At 51.9% G+C, this 19,659-nt stretch overlaps 7 protein-coding genes across 7 annotated transcripts; 2 read left to right on the top strand and 5 right to left on the bottom strand.

Annotated features, from left to right (window-relative positions):
* Positions 1-271: 271 nt before the first annotated feature.
* Positions 272-1,451, bottom strand: B0H65DRAFT_447198 (uncharacterized protein). The gene has a single exon (XM_062825853.1). The coding sequence runs from the start codon at positions 1,150-1,152 to the stop codon at positions 682-684; it is 471 nt and encodes a 156-aa protein (XP_062685484.1). The 5' UTR covers positions 1,153-1,451; the 3' UTR covers positions 272-681.
* Positions 1,452-2,735: 1,284 nt separating this feature from the next.
* On the top strand, positions 2,736-4,672 carry B0H65DRAFT_417064 (uncharacterized protein; the record flags this gene model as incomplete). The annotated part of the gene is given in 3 exon segments (XM_062824063.1): positions 2,736-3,290; positions 3,349-4,491; positions 4,511-4,672. 3 exon segments carry the CDS (start codon positions 2,736-2,738, stop codon positions 4,670-4,672), a joined length of 1,860 nt encoding a protein of 619 aa, XP_062685485.1.
* An 11-nt stretch (positions 4,673-4,683) lies between these two features.
* On the bottom strand, positions 4,684-6,497 carry B0H65DRAFT_447201 (beta subunit of citrate lyase). Its single transcript, XM_062825854.1, has 3 exons — positions 6,039-6,497; positions 5,306-5,968; positions 4,684-5,211 (listed from the first exon to the last, which is right to left on the bottom strand). Exons 1-3 carry the CDS (start codon positions 6,076-6,078, stop codon positions 4,955-4,957), a joined length of 960 nt encoding a protein of 319 aa, XP_062685486.1. The 5' UTR covers positions 6,079-6,497; the 3' UTR covers positions 4,684-4,954.
* A 370-nt stretch (positions 6,498-6,867) lies between these two features.
* On the top strand, positions 6,868-7,965 carry B0H65DRAFT_504253 (Golgi apparatus membrane protein tvp-23; the record flags this gene model as incomplete). The annotated part of the gene is made up of 4 exons (XM_062827894.1): positions 6,868-6,958; positions 7,175-7,220; positions 7,409-7,692; positions 7,811-7,965. The coding sequence occupies 4 exons, from the start codon at positions 6,868-6,870 to the stop codon at positions 7,963-7,965; spliced, it is 576 nt and encodes a 191-aa protein (XP_062685487.1).
* A 551-nt stretch (positions 7,966-8,516) lies between these two features.
* On the bottom strand, positions 8,517-10,740 carry B0H65DRAFT_646 (uncharacterized protein). The gene is made up of 2 exons (XM_062831209.1): positions 9,888-10,740; positions 8,517-9,775 (listed from the first exon to the last, which is right to left on the bottom strand). The coding sequence occupies exons 1-2, from the start codon at positions 10,285-10,287 to the stop codon at positions 8,604-8,606; spliced, it is 1,572 nt and encodes a 523-aa protein (XP_062685488.1). The 5' UTR covers positions 10,288-10,740; the 3' UTR covers positions 8,517-8,603.
* A 2,470-nt stretch (positions 10,741-13,210) lies between these two features.
* Positions 13,211-14,629, bottom strand: B0H65DRAFT_415454 (hepatocellular carcinoma-associated antigen 59-domain-containing protein; the record flags this gene model as incomplete). The annotated part of the gene is made up of 3 exons (XM_062823986.1): positions 13,211-13,500; positions 13,577-14,021; positions 14,096-14,629. The coding sequence occupies 3 exons, from the start codon at positions 14,627-14,629 to the stop codon at positions 13,211-13,213; spliced, it is 1,269 nt and encodes a 422-aa protein (XP_062685489.1).
* A 1,402-nt stretch (positions 14,630-16,031) lies between these two features.
* B0H65DRAFT_417469 (uncharacterized protein) lies at positions 16,032-17,051 on the bottom strand (the record flags this gene model as incomplete). The annotated part of the gene is made up of 2 exons (XM_062824088.1): positions 16,032-16,513; positions 16,565-17,051. The coding sequence occupies 2 exons, from the start codon at positions 17,049-17,051 to the stop codon at positions 16,032-16,034; spliced, it is 969 nt and encodes a 322-aa protein (XP_062685490.1).
* Between the last annotated feature and the right edge of the window lie 2,608 nt (positions 17,052-19,659).

The raw sequence follows: 19,659 nt of genomic DNA on the forward strand, positions 1-19,659 counted from the left end.
CTTGACGCCAAGGACATGTTTCGACCAGCATGACGATGGTAGGCGACCTTGGTAACGCGTTTAGGCGCCCAAACAACCATCAAACAGAGAAACGTCAACTTCAGCAGCATGCTCATGAGGTGTTTTGGACTGGGGCTCGGGGTGTTGGCTGCGCCGAATACGGCTACCTGCCGGCTTGCTTTGTTAAATCCAGATAGTATTCTAGCTAGGGTACGCAGAGTAGTTTCGAAAAGCCCTTCATGCCCTTCTCGTCTCACGCTTTCACCATTGCCCTCTCTGCCTCTTTTGCCCCCTCTTGAGTTGATGGTATTCACCAGTGTTGCAATCTGCATGGGTTCCTGTAGGAACAGCGCGTCCCTGGCAGCCAGTCGTGGGCACATTTCGTCATCTTTGGCCCCCGCCCCTCCCCCTCGATTTTACAGTGGGAATGGCGCCCTGCAAGCCTGCCTCGCCGGTGTTTGATCCGAGTCGGGATGGAACAAAGATAAAAAGCAAATTTCTATGCCTGAACTCGTCTAGACCGACTCGCTTTTCTCTAAACATCCCCTTCTTTTCATCCCGATATTTGAAGCCATCTTGCTGACCGGCAATGGCAGATGACACTGGCAGACACCTCTACGGCTATGGTCATGCAGCGAGGTACCCACTCAACAAAATCGAGGGGTCAAGCACCTCATCCCGTCACCAGGGCAGCCTGATTCTGCGGGCAGCGGTCCACCGGAAGGGTGGGGGAGATCTTATCGATAACGATTGACGGTTCCCGCTCAACAAAGGGGCCCGGCCCTTGTTTGATCCCTGAACGTCTCCAGATTTCCCCGCTAAACCACATTCAGCCTCAGCACACAAAAGGGGGGTTTCGCAAATGGGACTTTGAACTGTCAATTTGCTGCCAAGACTTCCCGTGACGCAACATGTGGGTATCGCAAAGTCCCTGAGATTGAGGCTGCGACCGTTCCTGAAGACAAACAGTAGCATCCGTAGGTTAGATGACTCCGAGTCTTGTCGTCTGAGGATGGAGATAAAGAGAGTTTGACAAGCTGTTTCGTACCAGCTCTGGCATGAAATTACGGTGAGGTTGGATGAAGTGTGTGTATTGGTGGCAGGTTGAGGCTGCTGGACAACACCAGATGAAGTCTTCCAGACTGCAATCATTCAACAGAAGAAAACTGACCAACAAGCCATGGCTTGCCCAACATCCTCGAGCTGTTTGTCTTTCGTTGGATTTCAGATAGTCGTGAGATGGAAGACAGTCAGACCATTGCGGTTCCGTCGTCTGCAGAACGTACTTGCAAAGGATAATTGAGATGAGAATCAACGCTTTTGCGCAGGGGAACTTTGGGGTTGTCTAGTCGGAGAATGTCTGGTCTATCTCGTCGAGACCATGACATGAACTACGGTGCGCTAGAGGCATGTGGCATGGGTGTAAGTGGTTTCTATAGACTTCAAGGCTGGTGATAGAGAAGTACCCTGTTACCTTGAGGCTTTGAGGTTCTTCTGTTGGCTTTGCCAGAGCTCAACCTCGCCTCACCGATGGGTCCTCAGCTGTCAAGTTGCTCAGGGCGAGGTTCTCGATGACTTCTAGTCGACTACCTTATGATGATCCGCGGGCCCTTGATTATCCCCTTTGTCCGTACAATGTGGCCAAACTGACACTACGTATCATGAAGAACCTCGATGGGCACGGTGGGAATAGCATCAACGTCAACAACAACAACCAACGGACCCGCCAGCGAAGATCTGAAGGTGGAGGCCTGGGGCCAAAGCCAAGATTCCCTTCCCCTGTTGTCGGCTTTGGGATCCACTTCGGTCTTGTATCCTACTGGCTTATCTGGTTCAAAACTGGGGTCCAACTGTCCTGCATGGTTCATCTCATGGAGTCGCAGATGCCCTGCCGGTCTCCACCAACAACGTCAATGCCGTTGATGCGGCGAACATTGCGCTGTGCATACGATATCAAGATCTTGCAGGCTTTAATAGCGTCGACTTCCAGTCAAATTGGTCGACGAACCTTGTGAAGAGATTGTACCTGCAGGATGCGACTGTACCCGGCGTGGAAAGGGAACTGGTCAAAATAGGCAATTAGCTGTGAGTGGATTGAGCTATTTGGATGCCGGACACTCCATCGTTAAGTTCTTTCACAAGCCGTCGACTCTTTTCAATCTCTTTGGCTTAAGGTCATCGTGATGACTTAGGTCAGTGGTAAGATATCCAAACGAAATGTTCAAGCTGGACTCGGAGACGCAAAACGACGGATGTTGCGCTTTCAGACATGGATAAAAGTTAAGGTAGGTCCTTCTCCAGAGCCATAGGTACACCATGGACTGGTAGGCACCTTCCAAATTACTGTTACAATCCAGTCAGGAAGGCGTCTCATTGGATGATATTGTAGTTTCGTGATACAGTTACGAGCGAAATGTGCTCGTACGAGCTTCATTCGTTCAGTGTCTGGAAGGGTCGAACAGTAGTAAAATACGACATCCACGTACTCGCTGCCTGTAAATTTCAAGAACACAAGCTCATTCCCTGAGACGCAGTGTTGATCGTGCTTGCATCGTTACTGCTCTGATGGCGCTCGCCGTCTTTCTTTGGAGTTAGCCGGGGCATATTCACACGAGTAAGCCTTTTCAAACTCCAGTTCACTTCATCTAACACCTGCTCACTGGGACTTCAGTCGCCCTTGTCCGTCATTTCTCAAGCCTTCGAGGCGTCTTTTCTTGTTGGTGTCAACCGGACCTATGGATTTCCGTAAATACCATGACCGAGACGAGTATCCATACGAATCACGTCGAACATCGGACCATGATCGTCATCGACAGGAACGAAGAAGCGATGATTACCATCACACCTCTGCCAGAATGCGTAACAGAGAAGGCCAACACGATTATCAAGACGAGTTCGATGTGCCAGCTAGCCAACCTGAGAAAACAGATTATGTTCAATCATGGCTGCAGCGGTCACAAGCGAATCGCGCCCGCCCGCCAGAACCGATTCCGGGAGACAAACCACGAAAGATTTCGCCGCGAGTGCACATGGTCAAACAGGCTAGTCAAAAGAAAAAGAGAACACGATCAGAGTCGCCCGAGCCAGCACGCCCAAGGGAGACCCATAGCCCAGTTGCTCTTCGATTTGAAAAGAGGTCTCGACACAAAACAAGGCATGACAAATACGACTACAAGCCTGAAGTAGACCGCAACAAGAGACGGGCTAAGAGTAAAGAACATCGCCGTGATGACAGTTATGGGTCCTTGGAGGATGTTCAAAGACACAAGCGAAGTGAATATCAACATATGGTGGGTATATGTACTATCGTTGCCTTACGTTGATTTACTGATGTTGTACAAGTCACAGCAACGGTCGAATGATCATGTCCAACGAACCGAACCCGGCCCTTCCCGACATCGGAGCTCTAAAGCAAAGGAGATCGAAGCTTTATCAAGACGCCCTGACCATAGATCAAGAGCGGCGGAGCCGAGACCAAGAAGCCGAAAGCAGCAGGTGGAAGATAAGGAATTGGAGGAGCTGTCTGCGTTCTTTACGCGGAGAGCTGGCGGTGAAAGAGCCGAAGCTGAAAAAATACGCCACCGAGCTCGTCGAGAACAACGCCATGACACTGCTGCTGCCAGACATCCTGCTTCAGATGTCCGCCAACAACGAACACAAGATTCACCCACCACTTCGCTCCATCCTAGTAGAAGCATCGCCTCTACCAGACAACCTTCGCCCACGTCTCTCCAGCCGAACACTCATGTCTCCTCGTGTGCTGATGATCCAAGAAATATCCTGCCAACCCGTCCGAGTAGCAGATCAACCACGTACTTCACATGGTCAATAAGTGACAGGGGTCCAAATGCTAGGGCGCCAGTATCCAACGATTCCACATCGGAGAGACCACAGAGGAGTATTCAAAGCTCTGCTAGGAAAGTGGTCCTTCAGGAGCGGAAAATAAAGAGCCCTAACGTGGTTTTGGAGGATTTAAAGATCAGGCCAACTTCGAGAGCAAAGCATCGTCCACGGAAACGAGTAGTGTACAGGGATGCTCAGGTCCAAACATCTTTTGATGCAGAAACAGGTCAAAATCGCCAACACGCAAAAAAGGCAACTCCCCAGTATCGAGATTCTGCAGTCATGACAGCAGATGATAACAGCAACCTCAAAGAACGTGTCTCCATGCTGGCTGTAGAATCATTGACGGATATGAATAAGAGGCCTGTGGATGAGCAGCATTCATCCGATGCTACAGCAGCAAGACAGATAGGTGCACAACCTCAGTCACAGTCCCAGCCTCAACCACAAGCTTGGGTTACCTACAGTGCTGAGGATAGACTCATTCCTCAGCCGCTTATAGCAGCGAGTAACTTGCCTGTCCAAGGAGGCTGGCAAGCATATCAAGGACCTTCTGCTGGACAAGAGGTCGGTCGTTATATGCGACTCCTTCCACCCTCAAGAATTCAGGCTCTAATGCCTTCTCATCGATTAACCCCTTTGCGCCCTGTAGCTGATCGCGTTTCAGGGCATCCTTCATGCCCTTCAACTCGGCCTTTTCATATTCCTACGCAGGGGCCACCTCGTGAAAGTATGGAAGACTACATCAACAGGATTGAACAAGAAGCCTTGCAGGATTCCACCAACAATGAAGAGATGGATCAATTACAGCCCCATCGTCCCGAATTGACTGAACGCACACAGCAGCAGCAGCAGCAGCAGCAGCAGCAGCAGCAGCAGCAGCTCGGCCCTGGTTTATACCCCGAAGGCAATGGTATGCTTCTTCCAGACAACGGGTGGTACGATCAGCATCCACTTGCAACAGACATAGCACATATCGAGGCACAGGACCGCGAATCTTTCGAGCTGGATTTTTACGGGCAGAGTACGGGGGCTCAAGATACCGGGTTACCGAGAATGTGGGAAGATCCGCGCGGGTTCTGAGATGTGACCCGTTGATTTAGAGAAGTCATCACTCCGGGTTCTGATCCTTCCACTTTGCCTTAATGCTTTCAATGTCCATTCCACACTTTGCGGCTTTGGCGACTACCGCCCGAGCCTTTCCAACCACAGGAGCATCAATCATCTTTCCGTCCAAGGTCCAAGCACCTCGACCCGCTGCAGAGGCCTTGTCATCGGCAACAAGGACACGAACGGACCACTCAACCTCGGCCTCTGCTGGGGCGAACAATCGCTGGGCCACTTCGACCTGGCTGGGATGGATACACTCTGTTTTAATGCCAACTGTTAGTGAAGAGCCACGGTACCTATTATATGGGTACCGTCGGTACAAGGAAAGGAACATCAAAAATAGGTAACTCACGCTTTCCGTTGAAGCCCATCTCCTTGCCGTTCTGACACTCCTCTTCTAGCCGCTTTACCCCCTCTGGGCCCTTGTATGAGGTACAGACAAGATCAATGGAGCTAGGGAGATCGAATGCTCTGGCAGCAGTCACAATGGCACTTCTGGCGTACAAAAACTCCGCCAAACCTGGTGTTCGCGTAATGGACAGGTCCAATGCAAAGTCCTCAGCAGCAAAAATCAGGCCACTCAGATACGGCGACGCAGCACAGATCGAGCGCAGATCCATCACCGCTCTGGCCGACTCGATCAGGGCAATCAACTTGAGAGGGCTTGCCGTGGGATCTGAAGAATGCCGTTGGGGTGCTGCATGGCGGATGACATCAGTGACGAAGGACAAAACGCTAGCACTGTTGACCTTCGGGATGACAATGGCGTCAAGGTTCGGAGCGCTTGCGAGAGTGGTTAGATCATCAAGCGCATAGGGGGTCGAGACAGCATTGATGCGTACAGCAAGCTCTCCAATGGAAGCCGGCTTGTTCGAAAGTGAGGATAGGTGGTCGCGCAATTGTGTGCGAGCGGTCTGCTTGTTTGCTGGAGTCACTGAGTCCTCAAGGTCATATGTAATATTGTCACTAGCCAAGGACAGTGACTTGGTCATGAACTTCTGGGAAGACGCAGGAACTGGGCCATCTGAGTTAGCAACCATTGCACAGACATATGACAGGGGGATTATATCTTGGATAGATCACACCATATAGCAGCGCCCGACGGAGGACGGAAGAGATAGCCATGATATTCAGTTCAAGTCAAGGTGGACTCTGCGGTATGTGTGGATGTTGATGTGATGTGAACTGCTTGACTTCGTGGCTCACGACTATCACCGGCTCAACCACGTTATCCACTGCAGACCTCTGCTAACCAATGTTAATGCGTGAGGTTGTCGAGCTGACAGTATCTCATTCTATCGGGGAAAGGGGAGAATATTAAGAGAAAAGAGGTGCTGAGCTCAATGGGAAGTCAAATGGCATGTGACGTAGGACCGGCGCGGAGCTGTTGCTTCGGGCCGCTGTCGGCTGGGGCGCTGTATCCACTAAACTTTACCGGCCTCCGTACTTCCCGATGCAGCTTTGATGCTATTCACGGAGAGCCTCATCAGTAACCATATAAATGGCCTGGAAGGCTCATAAACAATTTTATGGAAAAAGACATTGAATTCCCCAGTGCGTAAATTCAGGAAGCTTTGTACGGAAGACCAGCACGGTGTCATTCCCGTCGTAGTGGAAACGCGGTAACGATAGTGCATTAACAGACAAGTCAGGGGGTTGTGGTACAAGGTACCTCCCAAATGCAGCTAACTGCTAGCAGAAATTGGGTACTTAGCTACCTCGTAGAGCTGCCCACTATACACGTTTCTGTTAATGCACCTTAGCTCCTGTCGGTCAGCCAGCGCGGAGCTTAGGTGTTCTGACCTGCGCAGTTACGCATCGTGGGCAGCATCAACTCTCTCTCCAAGCAACTTCACGACGACAACACTGTGACGAACGACCTTCGAACCCGAACCAGGTCACTTTCTGATCCTGATGATGGAAGCAACACCGACGCCCGGCTCTTTGAGCTGGCGCTTGAGCTCGCATCCTATTACGCTCCTGACGTTCCTCGCTTTCCGATCATGTAGGTGCTCCCGGTTCCTCTCCTAGCCCAGCTCCCTTTGTCAACATCCCGAGGATTGCGTCGAGAAGCAGCCCGTCATTATGGCCATGGTGGAATAGGAGGATTGATTTCGGCGGGACAGACGATGGGTAGAAGATCACGAAGAGAAGACGGAGGATGGAACACCCGGTATCTGCTTGCAAGACACGCTTGCTAACACCCTCTCGCGAACTACAGCTAGTCTTCTCGTCTACCTCTTTGGCCTCTTGTTTACCGACAATCTGTAAGGCGATCCCTTCTGCCCTTAAACCCCCTACGATCCTCGACTTGCCCATTTGCCCATATCCCCCTCGACACAATTGCAGGCGAAGGCGAAGGCGAACCCGAGAGCGTCCCTGGCTTTCCACGGCTGTCAACCACAAGAAAGAAGAAATAAACCGATTGCTAACCACCCAACCAACCGACCAACAGTGTCATGATCTTCATCATCACCATCCTCCTCCTCGCCGGCGACTTCTACTACCTGAAGAACATTGCCGGCCGCCGACTCGTGGGCCTGCGCTGGTGGAACGAGGTCGACCCTAACTCGGGCGACTCGCACTGGGTGTTTGAGAGCAGCGAACCGGGGACCAAGATCATCAACGCGACCGACAGCCGCTTCTTTTGGCTGGCTATCTACGCGCAGCCGCTGCTGTGGGTGGTGTTGGCTATTGTGGCGCTGTTTAGTTTGAAGTTTATTTGGTTGCCTCTTGTTGGTATGTACCTCTTTCTTCCTCTCTCTCCTCTAATTATCGGACTATAGCTAGCTCTCTTGAGTGTGGGATTATGTGTCAAAGGGCATTATGCTGATTGGGTGTTGGTGGGTTGCTGTAGCTATTGCGTTGGTTCTGACCATCACCAACTCGCTTGCCTTCTCGCGGTGCGACAAGTTCAGCCAGGCTTCCAACATTGCTGGGACCGCGTTCAGCTCGGGTAACATTGCTGGTAATATTGCAAGCAACATGGTTGGGAGGTTCTTCTCGAGGTAGACAGAAAGCAGGAAGCAAACTGCTAGAGTCAGGGACGGGGGTTAGGTGAAGCGAGTATTCAGAGAAAACTACTCCCATAAGGTACAGGTAGAGGATTCAGACCCCGAGGATACTTAAGGCCATTTGTCATATTTTCTGGTGTTCAGTATGGCATTACAGGTTGGGTTTTAGGAACAAAATCAGTGAAGGGAACTATGGCGTATCAATTTGTCGATGTTAATTTCCTAGTTCCGGTGCCAGAAAATTGGTCATGTGAGCAAGACGCGAAACATCATGATCGATTTCGAAATCCGGGATGTTGTGTCCGGCACGCACACAGCCCGCTCATCTTCTTGTGATATTACGGGCCTCACGGAAGAAAAAATCATAATAATATGCGGTACGTTCACCCCGTTTTCCTCGTTGCATTCACTTGAATCACTCCAGGGCTACTTTATGAAAGATGGACGAATACTAAGTCGCTGATAAAAGATTTTGATCATTCATAACCATCAGATATTGAAGCATCACCCGACATTGACCTGGATATACGCAGCTTCCCAAAGACAAACAATGAAAGAAAAGAGTAAAGAACTGGTCATAGCACCCTCTCTTCCCCAACTACCATATTCGCTTATTTTGACCTTCTAAAGCATTCATCATAGGTTCCTAGATCCCCTCCGCCCTCCCGCATGCTGTTCAATCGCCGCATCAAGCTGCCGCTCCTCCTCCTCCAACCTCCTGATTTCCTCCTCCGTCATTCCCTCCTCAACCAAATGAGCATACGGCGTCGACAAGCTCCTGCCCTGCTGCTGTTGGCTGATCAGACTACCCCGGTTGCTTTCAGTGCCTGCTCCCCCGTGCGTAAGCGATGGCGCACCACCGCCGCTGTGCAGAGTAGTCGGTGATCCCCCTCCTCCTCCTCCGGATTGGTGATCAGTGTACATCGTGTATGACCTTCCAGACTGATGATCATGCTGTATCTGCTGCTGCTGCATGTGGTGGGACGGGGCGTTCGAAACCGGGCTACCTCCATCTCCTTCTAATCTTCCATCTACGCCGGGAAGAACCACATGAGGGGAAACACCGGAACCAATGATGTTAGGAATAACGACACTACCGCTATTCCTGTTATTGGCACCGGCACCTCCCATTCCCATGGGGTGTTGTTGGTGGTTGTGGCCATCGTCAGAGTAAGGCGAGTGAGGCGCGTTCGTCACGTCGTGGATGACGCCCGCGTTGGCTTCCTTCTCGGCCATGAGCTCGTCGCCACCGTTTCGACCACCACCGCTGGCGAAGCCCCCGTAAGGCACGCCGCGGCTGGTACCGCTGCCGAGAGCGTTTTGCTTTTGGCGCCGGCGGAGGCAGAAGAAGACGATGCCGCCGATGAGAGCGAGGCCGAGGAGGCCGCAGGCTATGGCGATTCCGACGATGGCGCCGATGGAGAGACCTTTCTTGCTTTTGGAGCTCAAGGGCTTTTCGGTGCTGATGATTTCGCCGCTGCTGTTGGTAGGGGTGGCTAAGGTTGCCCCTGAATTGGTAGAAGTTGGTCCGATGGGCTTGCTGGTCCCGGTTGTCCCTGACGAGTCTTGTCCAACTTCTTCTGGCAAGACCGATGTCGCATTTTGCAGCACGGGATCCTCAAGTGCTGCGAGTCTTTGGTCTTCGTTATTCAATACTTTGAAAAAGCGGCTGTAACTCTTGCCCGTCTTCCCATCCGTCATCCAAGCAGCTTCAAAATACAACAACTTCCCGGTCGCGGCAGTTGGGGGATCAATAAGGTTCCAGATGTTTTTGATTTTCACTGTGCCTTCCGTAGAATTTGAAGTGACTGTTCAGACGTTCCCATGGATCAGCATCAATTTTCCACGCCCATCATGCCCAGCATCAAGGATATAAATTAGACGTTTGAGAATCATTCAGCCTTTTCTCATGTAACTTACCAATAAGATCGATGGAACTGGCGAGAGGATCAGATATGTCTGCCGTCTTCGAGGGAATACGTTCGTCTCGAACAGACAGAACAAGCGTTCCGTCTATCGCCGGATAGCCACTCCCAAGCGGCTTCGGGTTCGTGGTAAGGTCCGCTTTTGTCGGGGTAAAATATAGAGTGACGGCCTTGATTTTGACATCGTCCGTACCTATGATGTTCCATTTGAATACGGCGTTTACATTCGGCGGGGAGATTACCGCCTGCTTTTTTTCTGTTGTGATTTGGTCGGTAAAGCCTTGATATGGATCAAACGTAACAACATCCCCATGTTGAATAGCTGCCTGTGAAGCCGCAGGACGCCCCAACGACAGAGCGGCTAGCAGCCAGCTCTTAACCGCAACTATTCGCATGGTATGCCGAACTCCGCTCCTCTAGCACCTTCCTCTTAAATCAGCCACCAAGCCTGAAGATCTGTTGTAGAAATCGGCGCTTCTTCAGGTATGATGCCTCGTAGTTGTCGATATACGCATCACTTTTTATCGGCGACTTCGTCTTCGTCTTCGTTTGTGCCGGTTCGAATGCCAGAGCAAAAGTGTTGAACACAGAAAATCGTGGTTGACACCGGTAAGGGAACAACCAGCAGCTGAAAGTGTGCCAGATGGAAAAAAAAAAAGTGAGAGGAAGTGGACAACCCACACGGAGCCGCGCACGAAGGATTGCGAAGCGTGCGAAGGTAAGACGGACGGGGCTTGTGGAGCAGAGCGAACGAGGCTCGGGAGTAAGCACCAATACCAACTTGGGATAGGAGCAACTATCCGTATGGAGGATTGGATGGATTGGATGTACAACACCCCATCCACAGACAAATGATGTGTGGGACAGGGCCACAGGGGGGCAAGCAAAGAAAGAATAGGATAGGATAGGAAAACGGGAACTCCCAAGAAGAAACACCAAGCCAGGGGACAAACGGGGGGGCCAAAGTTGGGCTGGACTGGGCTGCGGGCTGTTGCTTAGTGTAGCCTGTTGGTGGCTTGTGTTGTACATCAAGCACACTCCGACGCTCGCAAGGGGAGGAGGGGAAGGAAGAAAACTAAGGAAAAAAAAAAAAAAAGATAAAAAGGGTGGGATGGAAGGCCACTCAGCTGAATCATTGGAACCAACAAGTGTCAGATCGGTTCACCCAAAGCCAGTCTGCTCTGGGATAACCAGAGAAGGAAGTACCATCTCCCCTGTCTCTGCCTTCTCTTCGTCGGTCACTTTAACCAGTCAACCTACCCGCTCAGCTTCGCTCTTATCCCCTTGTGCCACTTGCCTCCCATGTTTGTTTCGGTCTGCTTCATGAGAGGAGGTCTCAATTCTCGGTACACTGCATCAGCACTCTCGGCGACGAGTGGAATGTGTGTGCCACTCACTAGACAGATGATGACCTTTGGCACTGCCAGGATGGCTTTTTCCTCTTCCTTCACTCCTTCCTTCACTCCTTCCTTTCTTTACCATGTGCGCGCAGCAGTCTCGCAGTTTCCTTTCTCACTCTTTCGTTCCTTCCTCTATATCACAAAAAAACGTAGGGTATCAACATCCCCCCACCAGGGCTTAGCCTGATTGGGAATTAATCGCGACTTTAGCCTTGGTGGGCTGAATACCACTCGGGGGGGAGAAATGCAACGTGAGGTGCTGTGTCTACAGTCTACGTTAACGGTCTTCGGTTATGAGAAATAACCGACCCTCATCCTTTCTGTTTGACAGAATCAGCAGTCTTACACACAAACACCGGCTATCCCCTCGGTTTGTGATATCCGACACAGCGGAGAGAGGGACGGGTGAAAACATGTTGCCTCGTTACTAGTGTCAGGCATTTGTACTCAGTTTTCTAGCCATGCTCGCCATGATCATCAGACGGAAAGAGAAATGTCAAAAAAGAGTACCTAACAACACCGTCCATTCCGCAATAAAGGGTCCAATCCGTCCCCGCCTCTCCAGCGCATCAACGGACAACGTTGACGGTCATCCAACACCCGATTTAGTATCTTTTCCCGCCCTTCAGTTCGGCTGTGCCCCTCCATTCGCAAAGTAGCAAGTCGCAAGTCGAGTCGCAACCGCAACCTTAACCTCAACCGCCCAGCCGCCGCAGCAGGACTGGCGCCAAGAGAGAAAGCGATTCGCTGTCCGGACTCCGTTCGACGACATGTTCATGTTCTGCTGCCGCAGCCGGAGTAAAAACTGACTGCGAGACTGCGTGTCTATTTCTTATTACTTCTTGCTGCTTTCCACAGCAGATAGATAGATTGACAGACTTGATTTAGGTAATTCCGTCGTGTTACTGTCAAATACCCACCTGGAGTAAAAGAAAACGCGAGCAGAGCAGAACAGAAAAGACCAGTTCCGAGTTCCATCAACCTACCCAGCACTCCCAGGTTAGGTACACAAGCAGCACAGGTAGACGCGCCGTAGGCCAGGCAGACAAGGACTGGACTGCTCTGAAGATCAACCAAGATAATTACACTGTAGTGAGATGGGCCTGTGCCAGCTACCGACGCTAGTGCAGAATGGATGGTGTGAAGCACCGTGAAGGAGGCTTGTAAGCACTAACAAAGGTGCGGCTGACTGGTCGTCGGTCGGGTTTGTGTTTGAGAGTGGAGGTGGGGTTTTGGTTTTGCTGACCCTATTCATTTCATTCATGTCGCGCGCAGTATGGTGTGGGACATATGAAGTTTTCAGGTTGCGATGCCATCACCATTTTTGATCATTGCCATGACTGCCGTTGATATTTTATTGATTAGCTTCTATGAACTAACACGTGGAACTTATAAAATTTGCAGCCAAGATACTGCACCTTCCCGCCAATCCTTCTCTGAACGAAAGAAAGAAAATACAGTCGCTGGTGGTTGTGTTACGGAAGAGACAGAACGGGATCATGATTGAGCCCATGTTCATCAGGTCGCCGCCGCCGCCTTGTTACACACCACCTCAATCTATGTGGTGTGCAGTGGCCGAGTAGGTCAACTCCTGCAGAACGAGAACCGTGATGTCGCGAGTGTGAAACCACGATAACCAACTATTAAGCCGAACCTCCAAGCGCTGGGCGCTAAATGTTGACGATGCTTGCGCACAACTGCTGCCCGCTGCTTTCACGATCCATGATACATACCTGACGGGCCCGCCTCGACTGGAGTTACAAATACTCAGAGTGCCAAAGTGCGCCCTTCCTCTGCAGGGCTCTCCGGCCTTGATCCGTATTACGAACCCTAACTCTCTCAGCGGATGGTAAGTAGGTGTTCTCTTCGCCTTCCAAACTCGTTGAGGATATTCGTGGTACCACTCAGAAGGTAATAATCAGCGTCTCTTCTGCTGCTCCTGCTCCCTCAGCAACTTCTCCCGCATAGCCGCTCTGGCATTGCGGCTACCGCCCAGCTTGGGGCCCTTGAGGATCTCAGCGTCCTGGTTCCTGGCTGAAGGCCTCGCGGTGGCGTTGACAGCCGGTCTTCTGCGCCGGTGTCTCTGCGACATGGCGTCCATGAAGTCACGCCGGAACTCTTCGGCAATGCGGTCATCGGCAGCCATCTCGTCGTCCTCTAGGCCGGCGGCGTACTCGGGCTGATCGGAGGGCACGTCGTAAACGTCCACTATAGCACACACCGCGGTTAGTAATTTGAAGCAAGCTGGTTGACAATAGCAGCAAGGGCACCGAATGAAACTCACGTCTGTTCTCGCGTAAAAACTCCTCCACTTGCTGATCCCGCTTCAGGGCGTCGCTATCCCTGCGATTCCTCGACCGCCACGGCTTCCCGTCGGGGCCAAGGCGGACCTTCTTGCGACGTCCATCCGCATCCTCTTCCTCCTCCAGGATCTGGCCTGCGAGCCGGCGTCTCGCGCGTTCCGTCTCCGCAATGTTGCGAGCGCGCGCTTCCTCGCCGAGATCAATCTCCATGAGCTTGCCATGGAGAGCTCGCTGAGACTCGACCTTTCCGCCACCCACGCTCAGCGTCGGATCGGCCGCGAGGAGATTCGTCATACTGCTCGTCATCGCATTGCTGCTGCTGTCGTTCTGTCCTCCTTCTTGCTGTGCCCGGTGTTCTGCGGCGAGCCGCTTTCGTTTAGCCAGCTCGGATTCTATGTATTCCTCCCTTGCTTGATCAGCCGCTGCCTTTCAAAAAAAAGACGTAGTTCCCCCAACGCACCCAAGCCTGGCAATGGTAGTACTCACATGTGCCTGTTGACCAGCTCGCCGACCATACCGGTCTGCGGCGCAAAGCGCTTGGCGACTCCGCCGAGGATCGCTGCTTCCTGCACTTCACCTCCTCCTCCGCTTCCGACGCCGTCGTGTAGGACCATTGCTTGCTCGGCATTCTGCACTGTCGGGCTGGACTCGTCACCAGCTCGAAATGCGACGCCGCCTAGTCTGTGTTTCTTTGCGTTTCTCAGTCGTAGTACCTCGGCGACGGAAAGACCGCCCTCTTCTTTGTCATCGTCGCGATTACCGGTTGCTGCTGCTGGGGTTGTCGTCGGTGTCCCAGAAACTGCTGGCTCGGTTGTTGAAGCGGCAGCCTGGCCTGATGCCGTCGCATCGCTGCTGGTATTGATTGTCGCCGATGAATCTGTCTGCGCTGCTGGCTCCGCGTCCGTTTCCTCGGCTCGCTGACGAAAGGCTCTCTTCTTCTTGCCGGCACGAAAAAAAACTGGAGGTGGTACGGCGGCGGGTTCTGGTGTTGGCGTGGTGGCCGATTCTGGCGTAGGCGCAGAGGACGCGTCCATGGTGAAATTGTCGGTGTTTCGTGAGTCCAATGTCGTTCGCAAAAGGGAGAAAAGCGAATGCTGGTTTGAAATGTGCACGACGTGATGTTGTTGGATGGATAAGAACAACTCGCTGGACGGTGGCGAAGGCGCTGTATAGCCTGTATGTAATGTAAGGGCCAAGGCGGGAGGTTTCCTGCACATAACCCTAACCCTTCATCGAGAGTGCTAAAGAATCTGTTCGAACAACTGTGAAAAGACAACCACAAGTTTGATAAAACGAATGGTCTACATACCTCAACTTCTCGATTTCGAGATGTTGACCAAGTCTACAAATAACAGACAGAAAAACAGAAATATTTCAACCTTTCTCGGTCAAAATACGAAATACCTAGAGAACATGGACCAACAGCCAAGAATGACAGCAAGTGACGGGGACCGTAACGGATCGTCATGCATGAACGGGTCCCGTGCAGTGACACTGACAGCGCGAATCCCGTTGGTCCAGGCTCCGAGCCGACCCGCCGGCGTCATGTGGACCTCTTCCGCTCCGGAGGCTTTGGGAGGTTTCATGACCGGAACCGGCGTCGCTTTCTGGCTGCCTGGATATCTGTGGAGAGTTGTGCTCAAACAACCAGACCGGGACCGGGACTATAGAGTAGAGTCGGTGGTGGATGTGCCTCTGTTTCAATATCTTTATGCGAGTTATGCCCCATTATGCACACGAGTTACTAACAAGCATCCCAAGTATAATGGTGACGGAACGAAAAAGTAATGACCCTGTGCATCGAGTGCCGTATATGCAACTGTGTTTCCCTGTGCCTGAGCCCACACGCTGAACATATACGAATATGACACTGGTCTCAGTAGTCAAGATGGTCAAAGTTATGAAAAGAAGAAAAAGAATAGAATGTTCACCACGCCTCTCAAGGTCTACTATCCGGCGCACGAGCAAAGAGGTATCAAACATCAAACCAAAGCAGGACCGCCAACCCCTCCAAACCCCCATTCCACATAATGTACAACATAGAAAAAACATAAAAACCAGTACGTAACATAGCATCTTCCCTCCCATGGCCATTTCGCCGTTTCCATGCATCCATCCATCCATCGTCTCCTTCTCTTCTTGAAAAGCCCTTGTGGGCAACGGTTGTTGAAAAGAGTGACATGAAGTTTAATGAGTAGTTGTCGCATACCCAGCTCGAGGGACACTGTTCGTCTGTAGATGAGGCCGATCTTAGAACCGACCCAGACGATAGCTGGGGAGGCCTATCGTCGTTCGACACCTCTTTTCTGGTCCAGGTCGTCCTCGTGATAACACCCCAGAATCGTACATGTCCAGTAGAAGGCTGCCCTGTACCAGGTGGCATCGACAGTCGTGAAGTCGCAAGCTGTAATCGTCCAACGTACTTCAACAGGCGCATCATATCCACGCACTAGCCGGGGCCGCAGCCGGAGTGATAGGCTCCGGCTCGACAGGCTCGACGCCGTAGAAAGTGACGAAGAATCCCCGAATCTCCTTCAAGTAATCATCGGCGCTGAACTTGCACAGTTTCATAGCCGCCATCTCCTGCTCCTCCGCCGCAAACTCATTCAGCTTCTCCTTCACACCGTACTCCTCGGCGATCTCCGTTACCTGAGCAAGTTCCTGCCCAAAAGGATGGTGAGACTGCGAGAACTCTGCCCTGTGGCTGCGAGCTGGCGACTCGGCGATTTCGGGTCGTCGTTGCTGTCTTTGCGTCGGCGTAGAAGCAGGGGAAGCTGTAGCAGAGGGAATCGAGTGGCTGACGGAGGGCGGGATCGAGACTTGAGGCCTCTTCTTTGCGTAGGATGAAGGAGATGCCGGGGTGCTGACTGACGACACCGAGGTGCTCCTTGAACGCGGTTGCGAGAAGCTGAAGCTTGCTTTCCTCGAAATGGTGTGTACCGAGCTCCGGCCTGCGACTGATTGCTCACGTACTCGCGAATCGTAGGACTTCTTGGTGTGGGAAGGCGCGCGCGATGGGACGAGCGGAGCCTCGGCCAACGGTGACGGCTTGTGAGTGGTGACGGGAGATGTCGTCGAGTTTTCGGCGGTGAAATAGCATGAAAGGTGATTCGGCTGTGGAGACGGGCAGCGATCCGGGGCCTCGTCGATATCCGGGCTGGTGGGAGGAGACGAAGTGTGAGTATGCGCGCTGTCGGACAAGTCATCGTCGGATTTCAGAAATGACGATTTGGTCGAAGTGGCAGACTGGGGGTAAAGATCTGGCGCATTGTACGCCAGAACGTTGGTCGTGTGGATGAGCTTGACAGGGGCCGAAATCTTATGGCGCAAGGAAGCCATCGACACTTTCTGTAGGTTGCTCCGTGGCTGGATCGGGTGGTCGGGCTCAGACGACTGCGAAGATTGCCTGAACCGCCGGGTCCCGGTCGTGAATGCTCGTGAGATGGACGAAGACATGTCGAATACTGGCTCAAGTCACAGACTTGAAAACGTAAGAGGTGGTGCTGAGATATGGGTGAATATCGAGTCCTTCAGAGGATTTCTGTAATAGCGAGTTCAAGAGGGGTCGAGATATCGGGTGATGATGTATCTCAGACGTGGGAGAGGTCTTCCTGGGAAACCGGAAGGTGCAAGCTCAAGCCAAAAGAAGGTTGGGTGGTTAGTAGTGAAGGACGAAGAACTCCAGGGTAGCTTGTCCAACGGGTGGTGGGCGAAGGTGTGACGTTTGCCTCTCTGGGGTGTCTCGGTTCACGCTCAGATGACTGCCTTGAACCGCGGTGAAGGGTACCGGTGATCGAAAAGTGAAGCCGAATGCAACGATGCCTGATCGAGTGCAGAAATGAATATGAGACGAAAGGTTACAAGTCTGGCGTTTGTAGCTTCCGAGACCTGGTGGTTTAAGAACTCGGACGAAGACCAGATGTGATGTCAACCAACAAGGAAGATCGGTACTGCGAAAGAAATGCAGAAACGGAAACAATCCGGGAGAACGGGTCGTTGTATGCGCGTGATGCAAAATGCTGCTAGGTAGAGTGTATTGTTCTGTACAGCCTGGGGTACGTATGGGATCCAGTCCTTTATGGTCTTTGTAGATATTCCGTGTCGTTGGAAACTCGAGTTCTTTATGCGTCGAACTCGTCCGTTTGTTAGTGGCACGTAGTGCGGTCCGATGTATGGGCAGTTTTGTTGAAAGTAGGGAGTGTCTTCCTAAACAGGATGCTGTTGCTGTTGGTAAAGAAGGAGTGGTGGTGCAACCCAAATGAGGGAAATGAATGTGGTGGGATAGAATCCGCTTCTCGAGTCCAAAATCTAAGATGAGGCTCTCACTCTCGAAGGATATCCCGTCAACGAAGGAGCGTGATGGGGGCACAAGTTCAAAGGAAGGAAGTTGCGTGGAGAGAAAGGGGAAGGGAAGGGGAGGAAAGCAAGGAGCGGACAAAGTCAACGTCTTCCCAAAATGGCTCGACAATAAAAGGATTGCAACCTGAACTGGCGGGACGGGGAGAAAGGCCAGGAAAAGAACAAACTGCGGGGGTCAGACGCCGTCAATTATAACGTCGAGTTACCTGGATCCGGCCGCCAGAGATGATGATTTCATGGAAGTATCGCCTACTTGGGTATAAGCTGTTTATGAGCACGGTTCTTTATGTCTCTCTTACATGAAGATACGCATGCCGTTCCTGCGTCGTGGTACCTCTACACTACTGACGGGTGCGCTACCACGACGGGCGTCGCAGTGATCGGCCATGTTGGAGGATTCGTTCGTCCCGTCTCTCTTTTCGAAAATGCAGTCTCGATGCCGGCAAAAAGGCACGAAAGGATGCTGATTGAGGAGGCCCCAGAAGCCCCAGAGAGGCCCATCCAGCGACAAGCCCGTGTCCATCCAGGAACAACCATGCTCGTGCCTTGGACGGTGGGTCAACAAACTTTATTTCCGGTCTCTTGTTGGCCGTCTGGTCACAGCTCCCTGTAACCCACCAATGGGAATCGGGAAGGTCGCTTCAGCCACCCGTGCCACCCCAGAGTGCCGCCGGCCGACCCCTTTTTTGGACGACAGTCGGAGCCGGAGAACTGATAGGTTCCTCAGCGAATCGAAGCGTTCAGTACGATGCGCAGATGATGGAGGCTCACCTTGACGGCATTCCCGTCTGACAGCTCTGTTGCAGCAGCCGCGTGCTCGTCGAAGGGTTGTCTGAATCTCTGTCGCTTCTCGCGGTCGGTTGCTCCATCCCGACCGGACTTGCTGTTGGACCCATCAACAAGGTATCTGTCCGTCATCCTCTCCATCTCCATCAGACCAAGCTAGCCCCCGCTCAGAAAGGGACCATTACCCTAGATCGAAATTTTAATCTGACACTAGCGTCGTTATGCATTTGTTGGGAGAGGCCTTCATGATATTGAAGATGTTTGGAATCACATCAGATCTGATGGTTTCTGTTCATTCAACGTCATCTGTGATTCAATCAGTGGGAGGCAACGGTGATGGGTGCATAGAACCAACTTCCTCTTTTGCATTGCCGCATGTTTCAAACACTCATGCCGTGTCCAGAAGATGCGATTCCCTCCATCCATCCATCACCACTCACGGAGCACAAAAGTCCGGCGGTGGTCTCCCCAAAACAGAAAACGGGCAAATCCTCAACGCCCCGCGGACATTGCGGATGATCCTGTCAGATTTACTGGTGTGATTGATTGAATCTGTGTGACTGACTCGAGCGCTCTCTCTGCAGAAGGTCTGGGGGTCTGGGGGTATCCCATATTTGCCAAGACCTGTTAAATCAGGTGGCTGGGACTCTGGCATCTAGTCTACATCTGGTTAGAATACTACCCTAGAATTTAATATACCCCCTTACTTGTAGACCTCTTTTACCTCTTTGAGGTTAAAAGTGAAGTTATTTATATATTGCTCTTGTCGTTTTGTGTTTCTAGTCCTAGTATTTTATTTAGATTATCGAAATCTACCTCTCCCGGTACCGGATTATCTCTTCTTCCATTGTCTTCCCGCGGTAGTACCTTAGCTATCCCTAGTAACTCCCTAAATTTCTTGTGCTCTAGAATACTTAGT

This window comes from Neurospora tetraspora, assembly GCF_033439725.1.
Source record: "Neurospora tetraspora strain CBS 560.94 chromosome Unknown B0H65scaffold_1, whole genome shotgun sequence".
NCBI lineage: Eukaryota > Fungi > Ascomycota > Sordariomycetes > Sordariales > Sordariaceae > Neurospora > Neurospora tetraspora.